Source organism: Eupeodes corollae, chromosome 2 (assembly GCF_945859685.1).
Source record: "Eupeodes corollae chromosome 2, idEupCoro1.1, whole genome shotgun sequence".
Lineage (NCBI taxonomy): Eukaryota > Metazoa > Arthropoda > Insecta > Diptera > Syrphidae > Eupeodes > Eupeodes corollae.
Window position 1 is genome coordinate 60,651,129 of NC_079148.1, and position 14,594 is coordinate 60,665,722.

The window sequence follows — 14,594 nt, forward strand, 5'->3', positions numbered from 1 at the left end:
TTCTTGAGATCTCTTTTTTCTTTTTAAAGTGTTTAAAAAAACAAAGCTTATTTATGTATAATTTTTTTTAGTTACAAAAGTATAAACATAAACGTCAGAAAAGTAATTTTTACTTGAGACAAAGAATTGAGTCGATTGACATCAAATATGAAAATTAAGGTCTTGAGACAGCTCGGGTTAGGCGTTTTTTTAAATTTTGAAAAATTATTTTTTTTTTTTTGAGAAATCAAATAGCGTTTAAATTTTTGAAGCAATAAAGAAACACACTCTTTGAATACATGAATGAGTTCGTACGAAGCAGTCGTGCATTTTATTGTACTAGCTATGAATGGTTGCTTTTAATTATTAATAATAGTAACACTAACAAGCACACAATCTTAAAAGTATGCATTCAAAGATCAGTTAAACAATTGAAAGCAAAACAATTAAAATTTAAAAAAACAGAATTATTCTTATAGGAATTATCAATTCCTCGCAAGAGGCAGTATCCGTGAAAAAGTCCTTAAATGACACAGACAGGTATTGTACTCAACACCTCTGGCATGACAGTTCCACGCACTAAACATTACTCCCGGATACAACACTATCCATTCTACCTTCAGAAATGTTACTATCGTTTTGCTTTCCTTGCCTTATTGGAATTTCAAAATTGTTTTTACATTCTTCAAAATAAGGCAATTCATTGCAAATTTAGTTAATAAAGTAAATAAGTATACTAATCATATACAAAATTGAACAAAAAACAATATTTACAAGAACTACAAAAACAAATTTTTGGTTATATCCATTGTTGCATCCCTTAAAGAACTTCCAAATTGTTTTGATCGTTCCGTTGGGTAATTTAACATCAGTAACATTATCGGGTCCTTGGAATTTCTTAACCACACGTCCCAGTTGCCAAGCTGATCAAATCTCACAAGAACAACTACATAATGTCATCGATTTGAATAATTTGTCTCGTACTCTGGTTACATTTTATACCACCGCTTCTCAAGTTGAGACATAAAATGAGTTCTTCTACTGTGGAGCCTGCTGCAGATAATAACTCCAGAACCCTACCCTGTAATGCGTTTCGAAAGCCAATCCGTTTCGAATCTGATATTCGATTCGTTTAAGAATTCGTACTCTGTAAAATGTTCAAATCGAATAAAACATTCGTCTAGTACTTTTTCTTTTTATAGAGTAGATTTGCAGTCTTGAAGTATTTTAAAAATACAAACAAAAATCAAAACAAATCACAAAGAACACTAGGAAAAAATTAAAATTGAAATTCAGTCTTTATTATCATGTGAGAATTATTGTTATAATTTTTTTTTTACACTTAACTCCTTTGCCATTGCCTCTTTCATTTCAATTCAAGCTTAGAAAGTTTAAGCTGATTTTTTTTCATAGTCATTTCGTTTTTTGTGTTGAAATTTGTCTTTTGCCAAGGTGTACTTTTTTCCTTCAAGTCATACAATTCCACCATATATTCAAATTGCTTTTATTTGGTACGCACATTTTTCGCTGATGTTTTCCCTGTAATGGAATTTATTTGCTTAAATTTTGAATAAAATTGTTATTTCCTTATATACTTATATTTTATCTATTTCACACAACTTAACACAATTTTCCTTTTGTGTCCTTTAAAAACGTCCTTCGAATTGCAATTCGTTACCTCTCCTGGTGTAGAAACAAAATTTTAGTTTTCGAACGCTAATGACATTCGGAAACGCATTGCCAGGTACGAAAAATCCGCGGATTTGTCATTCCGTAAGTACTAGATTTCTTATCCGCATTAGAAACAGAGAGTACAAAATATTCGTTTTCGAAAATATTTGCTTTCGAAACGCATTACAGAGTAGGGCCCCAGGTCAGTCACATCCCGATCTTCTTTTCTAAAAAGCATAAAATTTGGTGTCAGTGGTTTTTGATCTTAGGGGTCTACAGGAAGATGTGTTAAAGGACGACGATTAATTTGAGCCCGAGAGGCTTAACAACACGTCTTCATGAGGGGTTACTCCTTTAAAATAGAATTGGTACTTCTCTTGATAGATTGTATCAATCGCTCCTATGCACATTATTTAAAAATATGCAGATTGAAACTGCTTTAGGTACTGACTTAATTGATTCTCCATGTTTTGTATATCCTTGTTAATAAGATTGTTGGTACCAATAAAATTGAGTCTGTTATCAATATAAAAATATAACTCGGTTTATGACAAAACAACAAACAGCTAAAGTACATTGATCCAAACTAAGATCGTAAGACAGGTGAAAAACACGCCAAATCTTTTCACTGTACCACAACCAAGCTTTACAATTAGCGGCCCAAAACAATCAACACCAATATAAATGAATGGTCTTAAATCGATTGCTAGACGGGCTTCGGGTAACTAACACTAAGTGGTATGTAGGTTAGAGACTTTTACACTAAAAACATTTAGATGAAATTCTAACAACAACTTTTATATAAAGGGTGATTTTTTAAAAAGTTTTCCAAAAAAAAACACACACAATTCAGAAAATTGCATGATATCTTTATTTCAATCGATTGTACGGTCCATATAAATTAATGTTTATAGTATAGTACATGCAAATATTGACCTTGACTGCGACTCAAATCACTTAGTTCAATTTTGGCACACTCTTTCCAACATTTCGGCCGGTATTTCACGAATAAATTCTTCAATGTTGTCTTCCGATGCGTCAATTAAAGCGGGCTTGTTCACAGAACTCGCCTCTCAATAAGTCTATTGTTGCGCATGCTGTGTGGCATGTGGCAGCGTCTTGTTGAAACCACGTGTCATGCAAGTCAAGTTCTTGCATTTTGGGCAAAAACAAAGTTTAATATCATCTCACGGTAGAGCTCACCATTCACAGTTATGTTACGATTCGCATCATCTTTGAAGAAGTACGGTCCAATGATGCCACCAGCCCATAAAACGCATCAAACTGTGACTTTTTCTGGATGCATTGGTAATTCCTGCTATTCTTCTGGCTGATATTCACTTCAAAATCGACTATTCTGCTTATTTACGAACCAATTAAGCCAAAAATGAGCTTCGTCGCTTAATACATTTTTTCGGTAAAAGCGAGCTATGAACTTTCTAAGCAGAGCATTTTGATAATACAGTTCAATAATTTGAAAGCGAAGTTCGTTTGTAAGACGTTTCATGGTTAAATTATAGACCAAATTGAAGATTTTTGACAGTGAAGCAAAACACGAAACGTTCGTCAACTGCTTAAACCAATTTTCAAAAAAGAAAATAGCTAAAAAATCACCCTTTCCTAATAATCAAAGCACGTTCGCTGATATCCGAGATTATAGAAGAAGTTAATAATTGAAAATTTGTTTCAAAACGTATTCCTCTTTGAATAAGTTTGGTTTTTAAGCGCGGAATCTCATTCTGATTGGTAAATATTTGTTTTAAAATGGCGATAGAAGAACGTAAATATCCATAGATCCATAAGTATCACCAATGTGAAAGAATTGTCAGGGCTAAGATTTAAATTTTTAATTCTTAATTTTTAATTTTTTATTTTAAATGCACCTATAGACTAAGCAAAGTGCATAGATTTTCCGTGACTCACTTTTATTTTGTATAAAAGCTGAGTTTATTACTGACAAATAAACTGATGAAACATTACCCGTGTTTTGTTTGGCATTCTAAAAATATTATAGTAGAAAATTCTGGGACAGTTGATAGAAGATCTGTCAAATAATTAAAAAAAAAAACACACAAACAGAAGAAAGTTTTGTAAAATTCAAAAGTTAATATTAACTCCAGCGTAAACAAATGACTAAAACTTATAAAACGAACAATTTTCAAGAAGAAATCTTAAAAAAACATCTGGGAATTGAGATTCTAAAAAACAGATCATTTAACAATTGCAGCTTAACATACAAAATAAAAATTTCAAGAAGGAATTTTGTTCAAAATTTGTGAAGAAAAACCTGTGTGGAGGATTTGGTTGCACAGATAATGCATTATGGTCTGTTTATTTACATGTTTGTGTACAAAAAATATAGTTTTGTCTTAATCAAATGAATAAAAAAAATTGCACTTGGAGTAGGTTGCATAATTATAATTTTATATGGTTCTGAACTATTCACTTCTTCATTGTTTAACACGAATCAAACTATCTCAATTGCACTTCATAAGAAACTCCGAAACACCATTTGCATTTTAGAAAGTGCTGTCAAACTTAATCATTTTTAAATCTTCTTCGGCTAGGAAACACCAAAAAGATTTATTTAATCTTATCTGAGATAAACCTTTGGTTTAAACATAGCAAAACTAAATTATCTTTTCTATTCTTGCAATGCCCAGTTAGTCTATTTTCATTAACAAAACTAAATAATATCAACAATAACAGATCGATTTATTCCCCAATGGAAAACACATGATTCTAAAAACAACTACTCAACGAACACAGCCATCGAGATACAAATGCAATATCAATCGTACCAACATTTGAGAACGAAATCAAATAAGATCCATTCGAGACTCGTATAAATGTCAAATCCGTAGTAAGATTCTGCTTTAACTTTTATCGGTAGTATTCATACTACGGATATTGTTTTTGATGTTCGTGTAAAATCCTACTATACTATTAATAGATTTTCCAACAAAACACGGGTATTAAATGCACAACTGTCAAACTAAATTAGCAAATTTCACTAAAAGTAGCATGACGTACGTAGGAATTTTATAAACAAAGAAAAACATATAAATTTTGAAATTTTGTTTGCATTTATGTCAAGGAATCAAACTGACCCCACCCCACTACCACAGTTGCACAGCGAAAATTCAATATAATTAAGCATTTGTCGAAAAAAGTAATAAGTAATGCACTTAACACCAATTAAATTAATGCAGTGACAGTCTTGGTTTTTTTGTTTAAGCTGAACTCATTGTTATTTAACCTTATTTGTAGCTAGAGTAAATTGTACATGTGTATTGTGTAGTGTAGTATACCTAAAAGTCCTCAAATTGAACAATTGTTATCAAAAACAGTCAGAGCTGAGTATATACATTTAAAAAAAACGAAAAATATAATAAAATTGGGTTAAGTGTATTTCTATGAATACCAATAAATAACAAGAAAAATAAAAAACCGAGAGAAAACAAAAACCAAATCTGAGATCAAACAACTCTCAAAAAACTGAACACTTAAAATGGAAAAGCTGTCGTGTGAATTGAAATGGGTTCTACATTTTTCCATGAATACATTCATTGATTTGTATGAATTTCTGTTTTATTTTTCACTGACCTTCTTCGCAGGAAATGAGTTTTGAACATTATCATACCAATCGATAAGAAAAGAGCAGAACCAAAAATGATATGATGTGATGTGACGATAAACTCGTACCTATATTACAAATATTATTTATTTATGCCCATATACAAAGAAAGTGATGTCTTTGGGATTGAAAATGAACTTATTGTAAATATACATTTAAACTCGAAACCCGAAAAGGGCCATTGAGCAAAAATAAGAAGGCCAAAAAAATACAATATACAACACTATAGATGTTCACGAAGTTCACAAAATGTCCAAGAATTGAAATTCTCTATAGTAGACGTTTTTGTTGCTGATGCTTGGAATCAACCATTATCTTGTTTTTGGTGATGATAACAAAATGCCAAAATCCATTGTTAATGGTCAAGGTCATAAGAAAAGATGGTCAATAGGTCCTGGCAATTTTACTATGCACAACACAATAAATTAGGGGCTTAATTGTCAAACATATTCCTATTTATCGATTTTTGGGGTAAATGCTAAAAGTGTTGTCTCTTGGAGGATTACTTTGTTTGTAATTTTGTTGTACTCCCTTTTGTACATTAGGGTGGTGGTGGTTACAAGCTCTGAAACTGTCTTTAAAAGATTTTCGACTTTTATTTGTGTACATTATGTAAGCTCATAATTTATTGTGTAGGTGCTCAAAGGGTTTTTCAACAAGATGTTTAGTTTCGTTATTAAAAAAACGAGTATTTTTTAAGAGAAATCAATGAATGTTTATTTCATTCTAAGGAATTGTTAATTGCCGTTTTTTACTTACTTACGGTGGCGTTACAGGCCTGTTTCCGCGGTCTTCCTCTATGCGCTGTCCTGTGGGTGTGGATTCGAAGCCTTGGTTTTCATGTGCTCTACGTGACCCAGCCATCTCAGTCGTTTGACTTTACCCTCATGGCTAAGTCAACGTTACGTACAGACCGTACAGCTTGTCGTTCCGTCTTCTCCTCCACTCCCCTTCGATGCATACGGGACCGTAGATTACACGAAGAACTTTTCTCTCGAACCGACACAAGGTGCTTTTATTCGCTTTTGTCATAGTCCATGCTTCTGCATCGTGAGGGTCTTATATAGCAACACTTTTGTCCTACTGCTACTCAATTGCTTTCTTAGCCCAAAGAAACATCGTTTGATCTCAGCGCTGGTGTTGTTTTTTGCGTTTATAGCGGAGCCTACGTAGATGAAGTCCTTGACTACTTCAAAGTTACGTCTGTCTATGGCAACGTTTTGACTGAGACGTCGGTGTTACAAGTTCTTTCTTGTCGGCAGCATGTACTTTGTTTTGCCCTCATTAACCGTTAAACCCATTCTGCCTCAATACGCACAAAAGCATCATTGACATCAGTCTGAGTTCTTCCGATTATGTCATTGTCATCAGCATATAGCAATTGGACAGACTTTTAAAAGATAGTGCCTCTAGTACGATGTTAAAAAAAATCACATGACAGCGCATCAACTTGTCTGAAACTTTTTTTGACATAGAAAGGTTCTGTTAAGTTGTTTCCAACCTTTATCGAGTAGCGTGAATTCTCCATGATCATCCTGTGCAAACGGACGAGTTTGGCAGGGATGCCAAAACTAGACATGGCTCTATACAGCTCGTCCCTGTAGATGCTGTCATATGCGGCTTTGAAATCGATGAAAAGATGGTAGGTGTCAATTTGGTGTTCTTGGGTTTTTCCAGGATCTGCGGTAATGTGAATATTTGATCGACTGTGGAATTTCCTGTACTAAAACCACACTAATAAGGACCTATCAGGTTTTTGACGATAGGCTTTAGACGTTCACATATTACGGCAGAGAAGATTTTGTAGGCGCTGTTAAGTAGACTGATTTCTCTGTACTTGGTGCAGTTTAGAGGGTCTCCTTTTTTCAGAATCGGGTAAACAATCTAAGGTTCCATTCATCGGTCATGCTTTCTTCCGAACATATCTTACAAATAAGTTGGTACTTGCTCCTAACCAAATATTCTCCATCTGCTTCAAGCTATCTGCTCCAGCGGCTCTATTAGACTTCAGCTTAGATATGGCAATCTTTACTTCGTCTAAGTCGGGAGGAGGGGATTGTTGGATTTCGTCTACTATGTTGCATGTAGACGGTGACAGCGTAATTCGGTTCATCATCGACGACATACAGTTTGCAGAAGTGCATATCCTCAACATTGACTGCCGTTCCACTATGAAGTTTCCACTTTCGTCTTTGCAGCCTTTGGTTTTAGTTTTCTGTACTTGCGAATTCCGTTTCACCTGTTCATAAAACTTTCGAACTTCATCCCTGCTTTTAAACCTCTCAACGTCTTCGACTGCTCTCTGTATTTCTTTCTGAGAGGTTGGTGTTCCTCTCGCCTATTCTGCCCATAGAGATCATGAGAAGCCCTTGTCCATTTATGCAGCGCCGCTTTGTTGTTTGGTTGCATTTGCCTGCCGACATCCCTCATCAAACCAGGGTCAGAGGCGGCTTCTCTGATTGCATCTTGGCACTGGTTTTTGATACATTGTGTTGGCGGCAGAGAACTTCGAGAGAAGTTACTCGTAACTAGTTCGGAGAAGGATTTAGAGATCTCTTGCAATTATAGGGTTTGACGTTGTACCTTCTCTCAGCATCTCCCTGTTTTGCCTTGGGTCTGGAAACCCAAAGTGCTACCTTGGCTACAACGAGGTAGTGGTCCGATGTTAGCTTCTCGGAAAGTTCGGACATCCATGATGCTGAAAGCGTGTCTGGTGTCGATCGCAATATGGTGAATATGGTTGACGGTAGACTGATCTGGAGAAGTCCAAGTTCCTTTGTGGATGTTCAGGTATGGAAAACGCGTACTGGCTACCATGACGTTTTGTCCCGCAGCAAAATCTATGGGCCTGAATCCGTTGTTGGAAGTGTTGTCGTGCAGGCCGTTTTTCCCGATTATATTCCATAAAAGATGTCTTCCCTTCCTAATTGCCATTAAAATCGCCCAGGACAATTTTAAATTCGTAGCTAAGACACTGCTCATATGCTTTGTCTAAGAACTCAAAGAAAATATCTTTGGTGTGTCATCCTTCTATTCTGTGGGGGCATAGGCGCATATCAGGCTAATTTAGCCTTGATGCGGATGGTCATTAGGGGCTCGTTGATGCACCTATAGCTCAACCCTTGTTACCTTAGTCTGGTTACAATGACAAAGCCGCATCTAAATAAGCACTGTTGGTTTTCTCGGTAGCTGTCACCATAGTAAATGCCACAGTTTTTCATCCTCTTTTTGCCCGGCACATTCCATCGTATTTCCTGGTTGCCGTGATGTCTGGTTAATAGCAGTCTAGGGCCTCCGCTTATTCTTCGGCCGCACGTGGTTTGTTAATGGAACTAACATTCCACGTGAGTATCCGAAGTTCGTTGTCCTTAATTGGTTTGCGTAGATTGTCAACAGTAAATCTGTCCGTATCCGAGGCTTGTTGGTGTTTCGCAACTATGATGCACCTAACCTGGAGGGCCAGATCCTTAGATCCCAAAAATCGCACGAAGTAGTTGCACGTGGAGGTTAGAGAGGCGTTTTACCAATAATTTTAGGATTTTCCAAGTACCAAAGGCGGCAATTCTGCTAATAAACAACGCCTACGAGGTAAAAATGGGCCTTGGATGAGTTTTCAAAAAAATCCGAATAATTTTGATGGATTTTAAGAACAAGGACCCAATCAGCGAAAAGGCAAAGTTGCTGGTGATCAACCAACATGAGGTTCTTGTAGTAACTGCATTTTAAGAAGTCTTATGATTTAAGTATTTACACTACCAACCACCAGGATGAGGCCACACATTTTTAAATCGATTTTTAATTTTTATAGCTGGTCGAAGTGCGGTACCCGGGAAATTGTACTATTTGTAAAAAGGGACGTATTTTACCATTACGAATTCATAAAATTAAAAGGACAATTAGAAACGATCATTGGAATTTCAAAATATAAAATAATAAAATGTTAACAAGTGCGATCTTTTAATAGATGGTCTAATTAAATGGATTTAGAACTCTCAGGACGTGAAATAGCAAGGCGACTTAACAGAACCAAGAAAGTTGTATAAGCAATCATATTGCTGATCCACGAAAATATTGGAATAATCAAAAAAAGAACAACGCAGAAATAACAACGTCATGGGAAACAGCTGTTATTTTTACGACTTGTCTTAAATTTCACTCTATCAGCGACGACGAAGAATAGAGGCCAAGCGCTGAGTAGAGTATCAGCCAGAATAACAACGATTCAAAGCATAATACAAAAAAGTGATACTATCCAGAGAAGAAGACTAAAAATAAGCTTGTTTTAAAGCAAGTATAAAAGGAGCATCGGATAAATTTTGCAAGAGAGCAGGTTACTTGGAGCAGTGAATGGAAACGCACTGTCTTTTCGTGTAAACAAAAATTTAACCTAGACGGCCCGTTCGTAACAACTTATATTTCCATGAACTGAGAAATCTGAGCTTATTTTGGAAAAACATCATAATAATGGTGTGAAGAGCTATACCCTACTATGGCATAATCGACTTCTAGTTTTTGTCTACAATAATGAACGGGGACAACAATAAATGTTCGCTTGAATGGCCATTTTCAACAATAAAACACATTTTTTGACCTCTGCCTTGGATTTTCCAAAAAGAAGAAGTTGAATTCAATCAGAAGACGTGGAACTTTTTTGGTCCCACCATTCACCGCATTGAAATTGAAAAATTGAAAACGTTTGGCCCTTTGGGTTTTCATTAAGTTGGCAGAAATTTTCAACACAAGGACATTTTAATCGAAGCTTTTCTTGATTCCTGGGCACTAATTTCTTGTGATTATTGAAAAAAAAGTAGTAATGGTGTGAAGAGCTATAATTTACTATGGGACAATCGACTTCTAGTTTTTGTCTACAATAATGAATGAAAACAACTTTAAATGTTCGCTGGAACGGTCATTTCCAACAATGAAAAACATGTTTGGATTTTCTAAAAAAGACAATGTCCTTCTTCGAGTTAAAAGTTGAATTCAATCAGAAGACGTGAAACTTTTGACATGGTCCCTATATTTTCCGCACATAATTAAAAACGTTTGGCCCTTTGGGTTTTCATTAAGTTGACAGACAATTTGAACAGAAGAACATATTAATTGAAGTTTTTCTTGATCCCTGGATACTAATTTCTTGTAATTGATAAAAAAAAAATTGTTTCAATTAACCCTTTAATTTGATAAATTTGTAATGTTGAAATTCGTACCAGGTACAACACTTCCACCAGCTATACAAAGCGAAAATCGATTCCAAAATGTGTTGCCTCATCCTAGTGGTTGGCAGTGTATAGTTAAAACAAAGTGTAATACAATTTGTGGGATTACTTCGGTCCAAAAGCGCTTTAGTTTGAAAATTATGATTACATAGCTTTCACCTACGTATTTTAAGCGAATTTGACGAATGTCAATGCCTTTTTGAATCTTTTATCGCTCTATTTTTAGAAATAAAACAGTTTTAACTTTAAAAGTGGCAAAAAATGACAGTTTTTATAGTTACATCTTTCCAAATAGCGGACTTATAAAAATGAAACCCCTTATTGGAAAAGCCTTTATAATATCACATTCATTCAAATAGTTTTTCAAACTATCGTCTTCGGTATATTTGCCTGACCTGAGTTAGTGCAATGCTGTTGAAAAATAATTTTCTTGGTGACAGTTTCATTTAAATATTAATTTTATCAATTTCAGTGTCAGAACAAATAGCTGTATCAACAACTTACCGTTTCTTGCTTGAATGGGACGTGCGGCACATAGAGCACGCGATGTGATTAACTCATGAAAAAATAAAAATAGTTGACAAACAATTCCACGATATGCTGAAAGCAATTTATTAACTGAAACCCCCTTGTGCGTGTGATTTGACGCCATTATAATGTTTAGAACTGGAAATTATATTCAAATACCATGTCATATCATAAAATTATCTGTTAATTAAAGCCGCATTTTCATGGATCATAAATAACAAGTTTATTATTGCAATTTTGAATTGAAAACTACCTGCCTGGCAGAGAAAAAATACAAATTTTATAACTTACAGGATCAGAGAGAATGAATTTTCCAACATTGACAGCTTCGTCATTAGTTTATTATAGTTTGTTAATTGTTAAAGTTAAAAGTTTACAAGTGTCAGTTGGAAAACAACAGTTACATTTTCAATAAAAGAAGTTTTTCTGCATTGTCGTTATAATTAATAATATCATATTAAACTAATTTTCATAAAAAAACATTCACTTTTTTTCAGGAAACCGTTGAAGACACTGGATCTGAAAGCGCCTCAGGTGATATAAATAAGAAATCTAAAAGAAGACGTCGATATTTACAAAAACGACGATCTGTTGTTAACCCTGACGAAAACTTTTATTTTTACTGGCTCATGGTGCTAACTGTATCGGTTTTATATAATTTGTGGACGTTAATTGTGAGACAGAGTTTTCCAGAGCTGCAAGTGAGTATATAGCCAACAAAATAAAAAAATCCTCCTAGGATTAAAATGCAAAATGTTTTTACTAAAAATAATTTGAACATTTCTGTAAATCGATGTTAATATTTCTCCATTTGAAAAATTCTTGTAACTTCTGCGTTTTTCTAATTTTTCTTAACCATTATAAGGTAGAATTATTTTAAGTAACTTGTATTTCGTGTTCTCAATTTCATTCTTCATACCCACGATTGATAATAGTCTTATTTGTAAGATTCATTCAAATAGTTAAACATCTTCCAAAAAATTGAGGTTCAAGGTTCATTACTTACCACAAACTTTGAAGACTTCACGAAGACAAAAACATTCCCATACACTGACAGTGACAGGTCGTTGGTTATTTGAGCGTTAAATTCGAAAAATCAACCCCTTCTTTCAAATGAAATAGGAAAATCACGAAAGAAAATATTGTTTCACAAATCACAACAGTTTGATTTACTTTTTCACGCAACACGCACCTTAGTTTTCTATTTGACCTCTCCCAAGCCATTTTCGCTTCAAAAACTTAAATGGAAAGACTTGGCGGCTGGCGCAGCTCGGTGGTGGCAAGAAATTTGCAATAAAAACAACTAATGGTATGAGGTGATTGATGTGATGTTTTAGGAGTTTGAAAAGAGATGTTTCAGTCGTGTAGAGTAAAAGAATTGAACTTAATTAAGATTTCGTTGAAAAATTACTTAAATGTTTGTAGCTAGAAAGACCTCTTTATATATAGATGTACACAAAAATTCAAACAACACTTAAACAAGATATATTAAGCCTAACATAAATTTAGTTAATGATAAAAAATTTTAAATATTTATACAATTTAAGCTCGAGAGTAAGTTTTGTACATACATATCTATTTCATGTTGGAATCATCATTATGCAGACAAACTCACGAAATCACTTCTAGACCAACTTTCTTAATAATTCCTTATTCTTCATAAACAAATTGAATTTGTAATTTGCGGCCTCAAATATGCGAGAACCAATCAATAAAATATCGACATTGATATTTACACTCCGCGTCAATTGAATGTACACAAATAATATTTTCGAAGCTACTTTGAACAGTTTTTCCAAATATTGTTGGTTACATTATTGTGTCACATATCGATGTTTTTTTAAGTGTTAAGAAAAGATATTCAAAAAAAATAAAACTTCAAGTTTATGAGTTTTTAAGTGCTGGACAGTTTAAATCAACACTTTTAGTGTTTTTCAGCGAAAATCAGTTCCTGTTTTAAAATTTTAAAATGTTTAGTCAAAATACCTTAGCAGTTTGGAGACCAAAACTTTGAGTGAACTTTAAATGGCTTACTTAAAAAATAACATTAAGGGAGGTAAAAAAAAAACAGAGCAACAGAAAGTTGAAGTTGAGGAATTTAAAGTTGTGCATCAGATTGTCTTAATTCTGTAGCAATAATAAAATAAAAAGTGGGCGTAAATGCCAGAGTTATCAAAAATTCGAGCCATCTTAAACGCAAATTTAGGCCAAACCGCTACTTAAAGTTGTGCATTATGCAATTAGAGTTTTTCAAAACGGAATAATTAAAAGTCAAGTTGGGAGTACCCGCTATCAAACTTAAATAAAAACTTCTTTAACTCAAACCCAATAATTATTTTAATATAAATTTTTATTTTTATTTTTGTACCTATGATATTTAGAATCAACAAATATTTTCTAGTAGAAAGCCTTGTAAGTGGTTGTTTTTGACAATTCTTTTGAAATTCAACATCAACATTTGAAAAAAAATATACAAAGTATTCATTATTCCGATGTCGACACAAAATCATAATTTGGAACTGCCTTCACACTATTTGTTGGACCAATGTTTTACATGACATTAACGATAGTCATTCAAATTTCTATAACTCTATCTATTAAACCACATTTATATATATAATCTTCACCGACCCTTCCACTTTTGATTTTTTTTGTTATTACTAACTCTCCTAATCACTTCAGTAAAACTTTAACGCATAATAAAGGTGCGGCGGACTATGAAATCTTTAAGCGAAAAGTCAAAGATTATCAATCTGTGCAACTATTTCGATTGAGAAACTTGGAAAGATTCTTTTCAAATAGTGTACAATATCTTAACAAAGTAACTGACAAAGATATTTCAGTGTTCAGAAACTTTCGGTGGAGAAAACTACTTTCTTCTTTTTAACAAGCAAGCAAACTGTTTCGGAGAGTTTCAAAATTGGTGATTGTAGCAATTTACCACTAAAATTTCAAAATCAGGGGGGTCATTCCGTAAAACGATAATCGTTCCACGATATCGTTTCGACGATAGTCTCACTTCACGTAAGACGATAATCGTCAAAGTGATATCGTCAAAACGATAGCGTTTTCACGATAGCTAAGTAGGTATCGTCTGCTATTAATTTCCATTGACAACTAAGCAAATTGAAGCAAAAAAGTTTCGGTGTGGTTTAGTTTTGTTACAAAATGAAAATAAAAACTAAAAAAATACAATGAATTCGGTTACGCATTTTTTATATACAAAACATTAGTAATCTCTCTTAATTGTTACTAAACAAATAAAACACTTTTAGTTTTGGAATTCCAAAAGAGGACTTTATAATGATATTATAAACAATAAATTTGCCAGACGGTTGTCGTTCTACATACATAATGTACATATATACATTCAATATTAAAATTTGTTGTAACTATTGAAACTTTGGGGCGTAGGAACATTGGTATATTCGACAGGCAACGATTTTTGTATCGCTCTTACACAAAGCACTAATCCAAATTAGTTTTGGAAACATTAAATATTTTTGAAGCCAAGTTATGTTCCCTGTGGATAAAATGAAGTCTTCACTTCCTTCCCTTTG

General features: G+C 33.8%; 1 protein-coding gene across 11 annotated transcripts in view; it reads left to right on the top strand.

The window, feature by feature from the left end:
* Positions 1-14,594, top strand: part of LOC129944648 (uncharacterized) — a 153,488-nt gene that overhangs the window by 112,955 nt on the left and 25,939 nt on the right. For all 11 annotated transcript variants that reach the window (XM_056054224.1, XM_056054225.1, XM_056054228.1 and 8 more), the window contains one exon: positions 11,532-11,735. In XM_056054224.1, the coding sequence (XP_055910199.1) occupies positions 11,532-11,735 (204 nt within the window). The remainder of the gene's footprint in view (positions 1-11,531; positions 11,736-14,594) is intronic.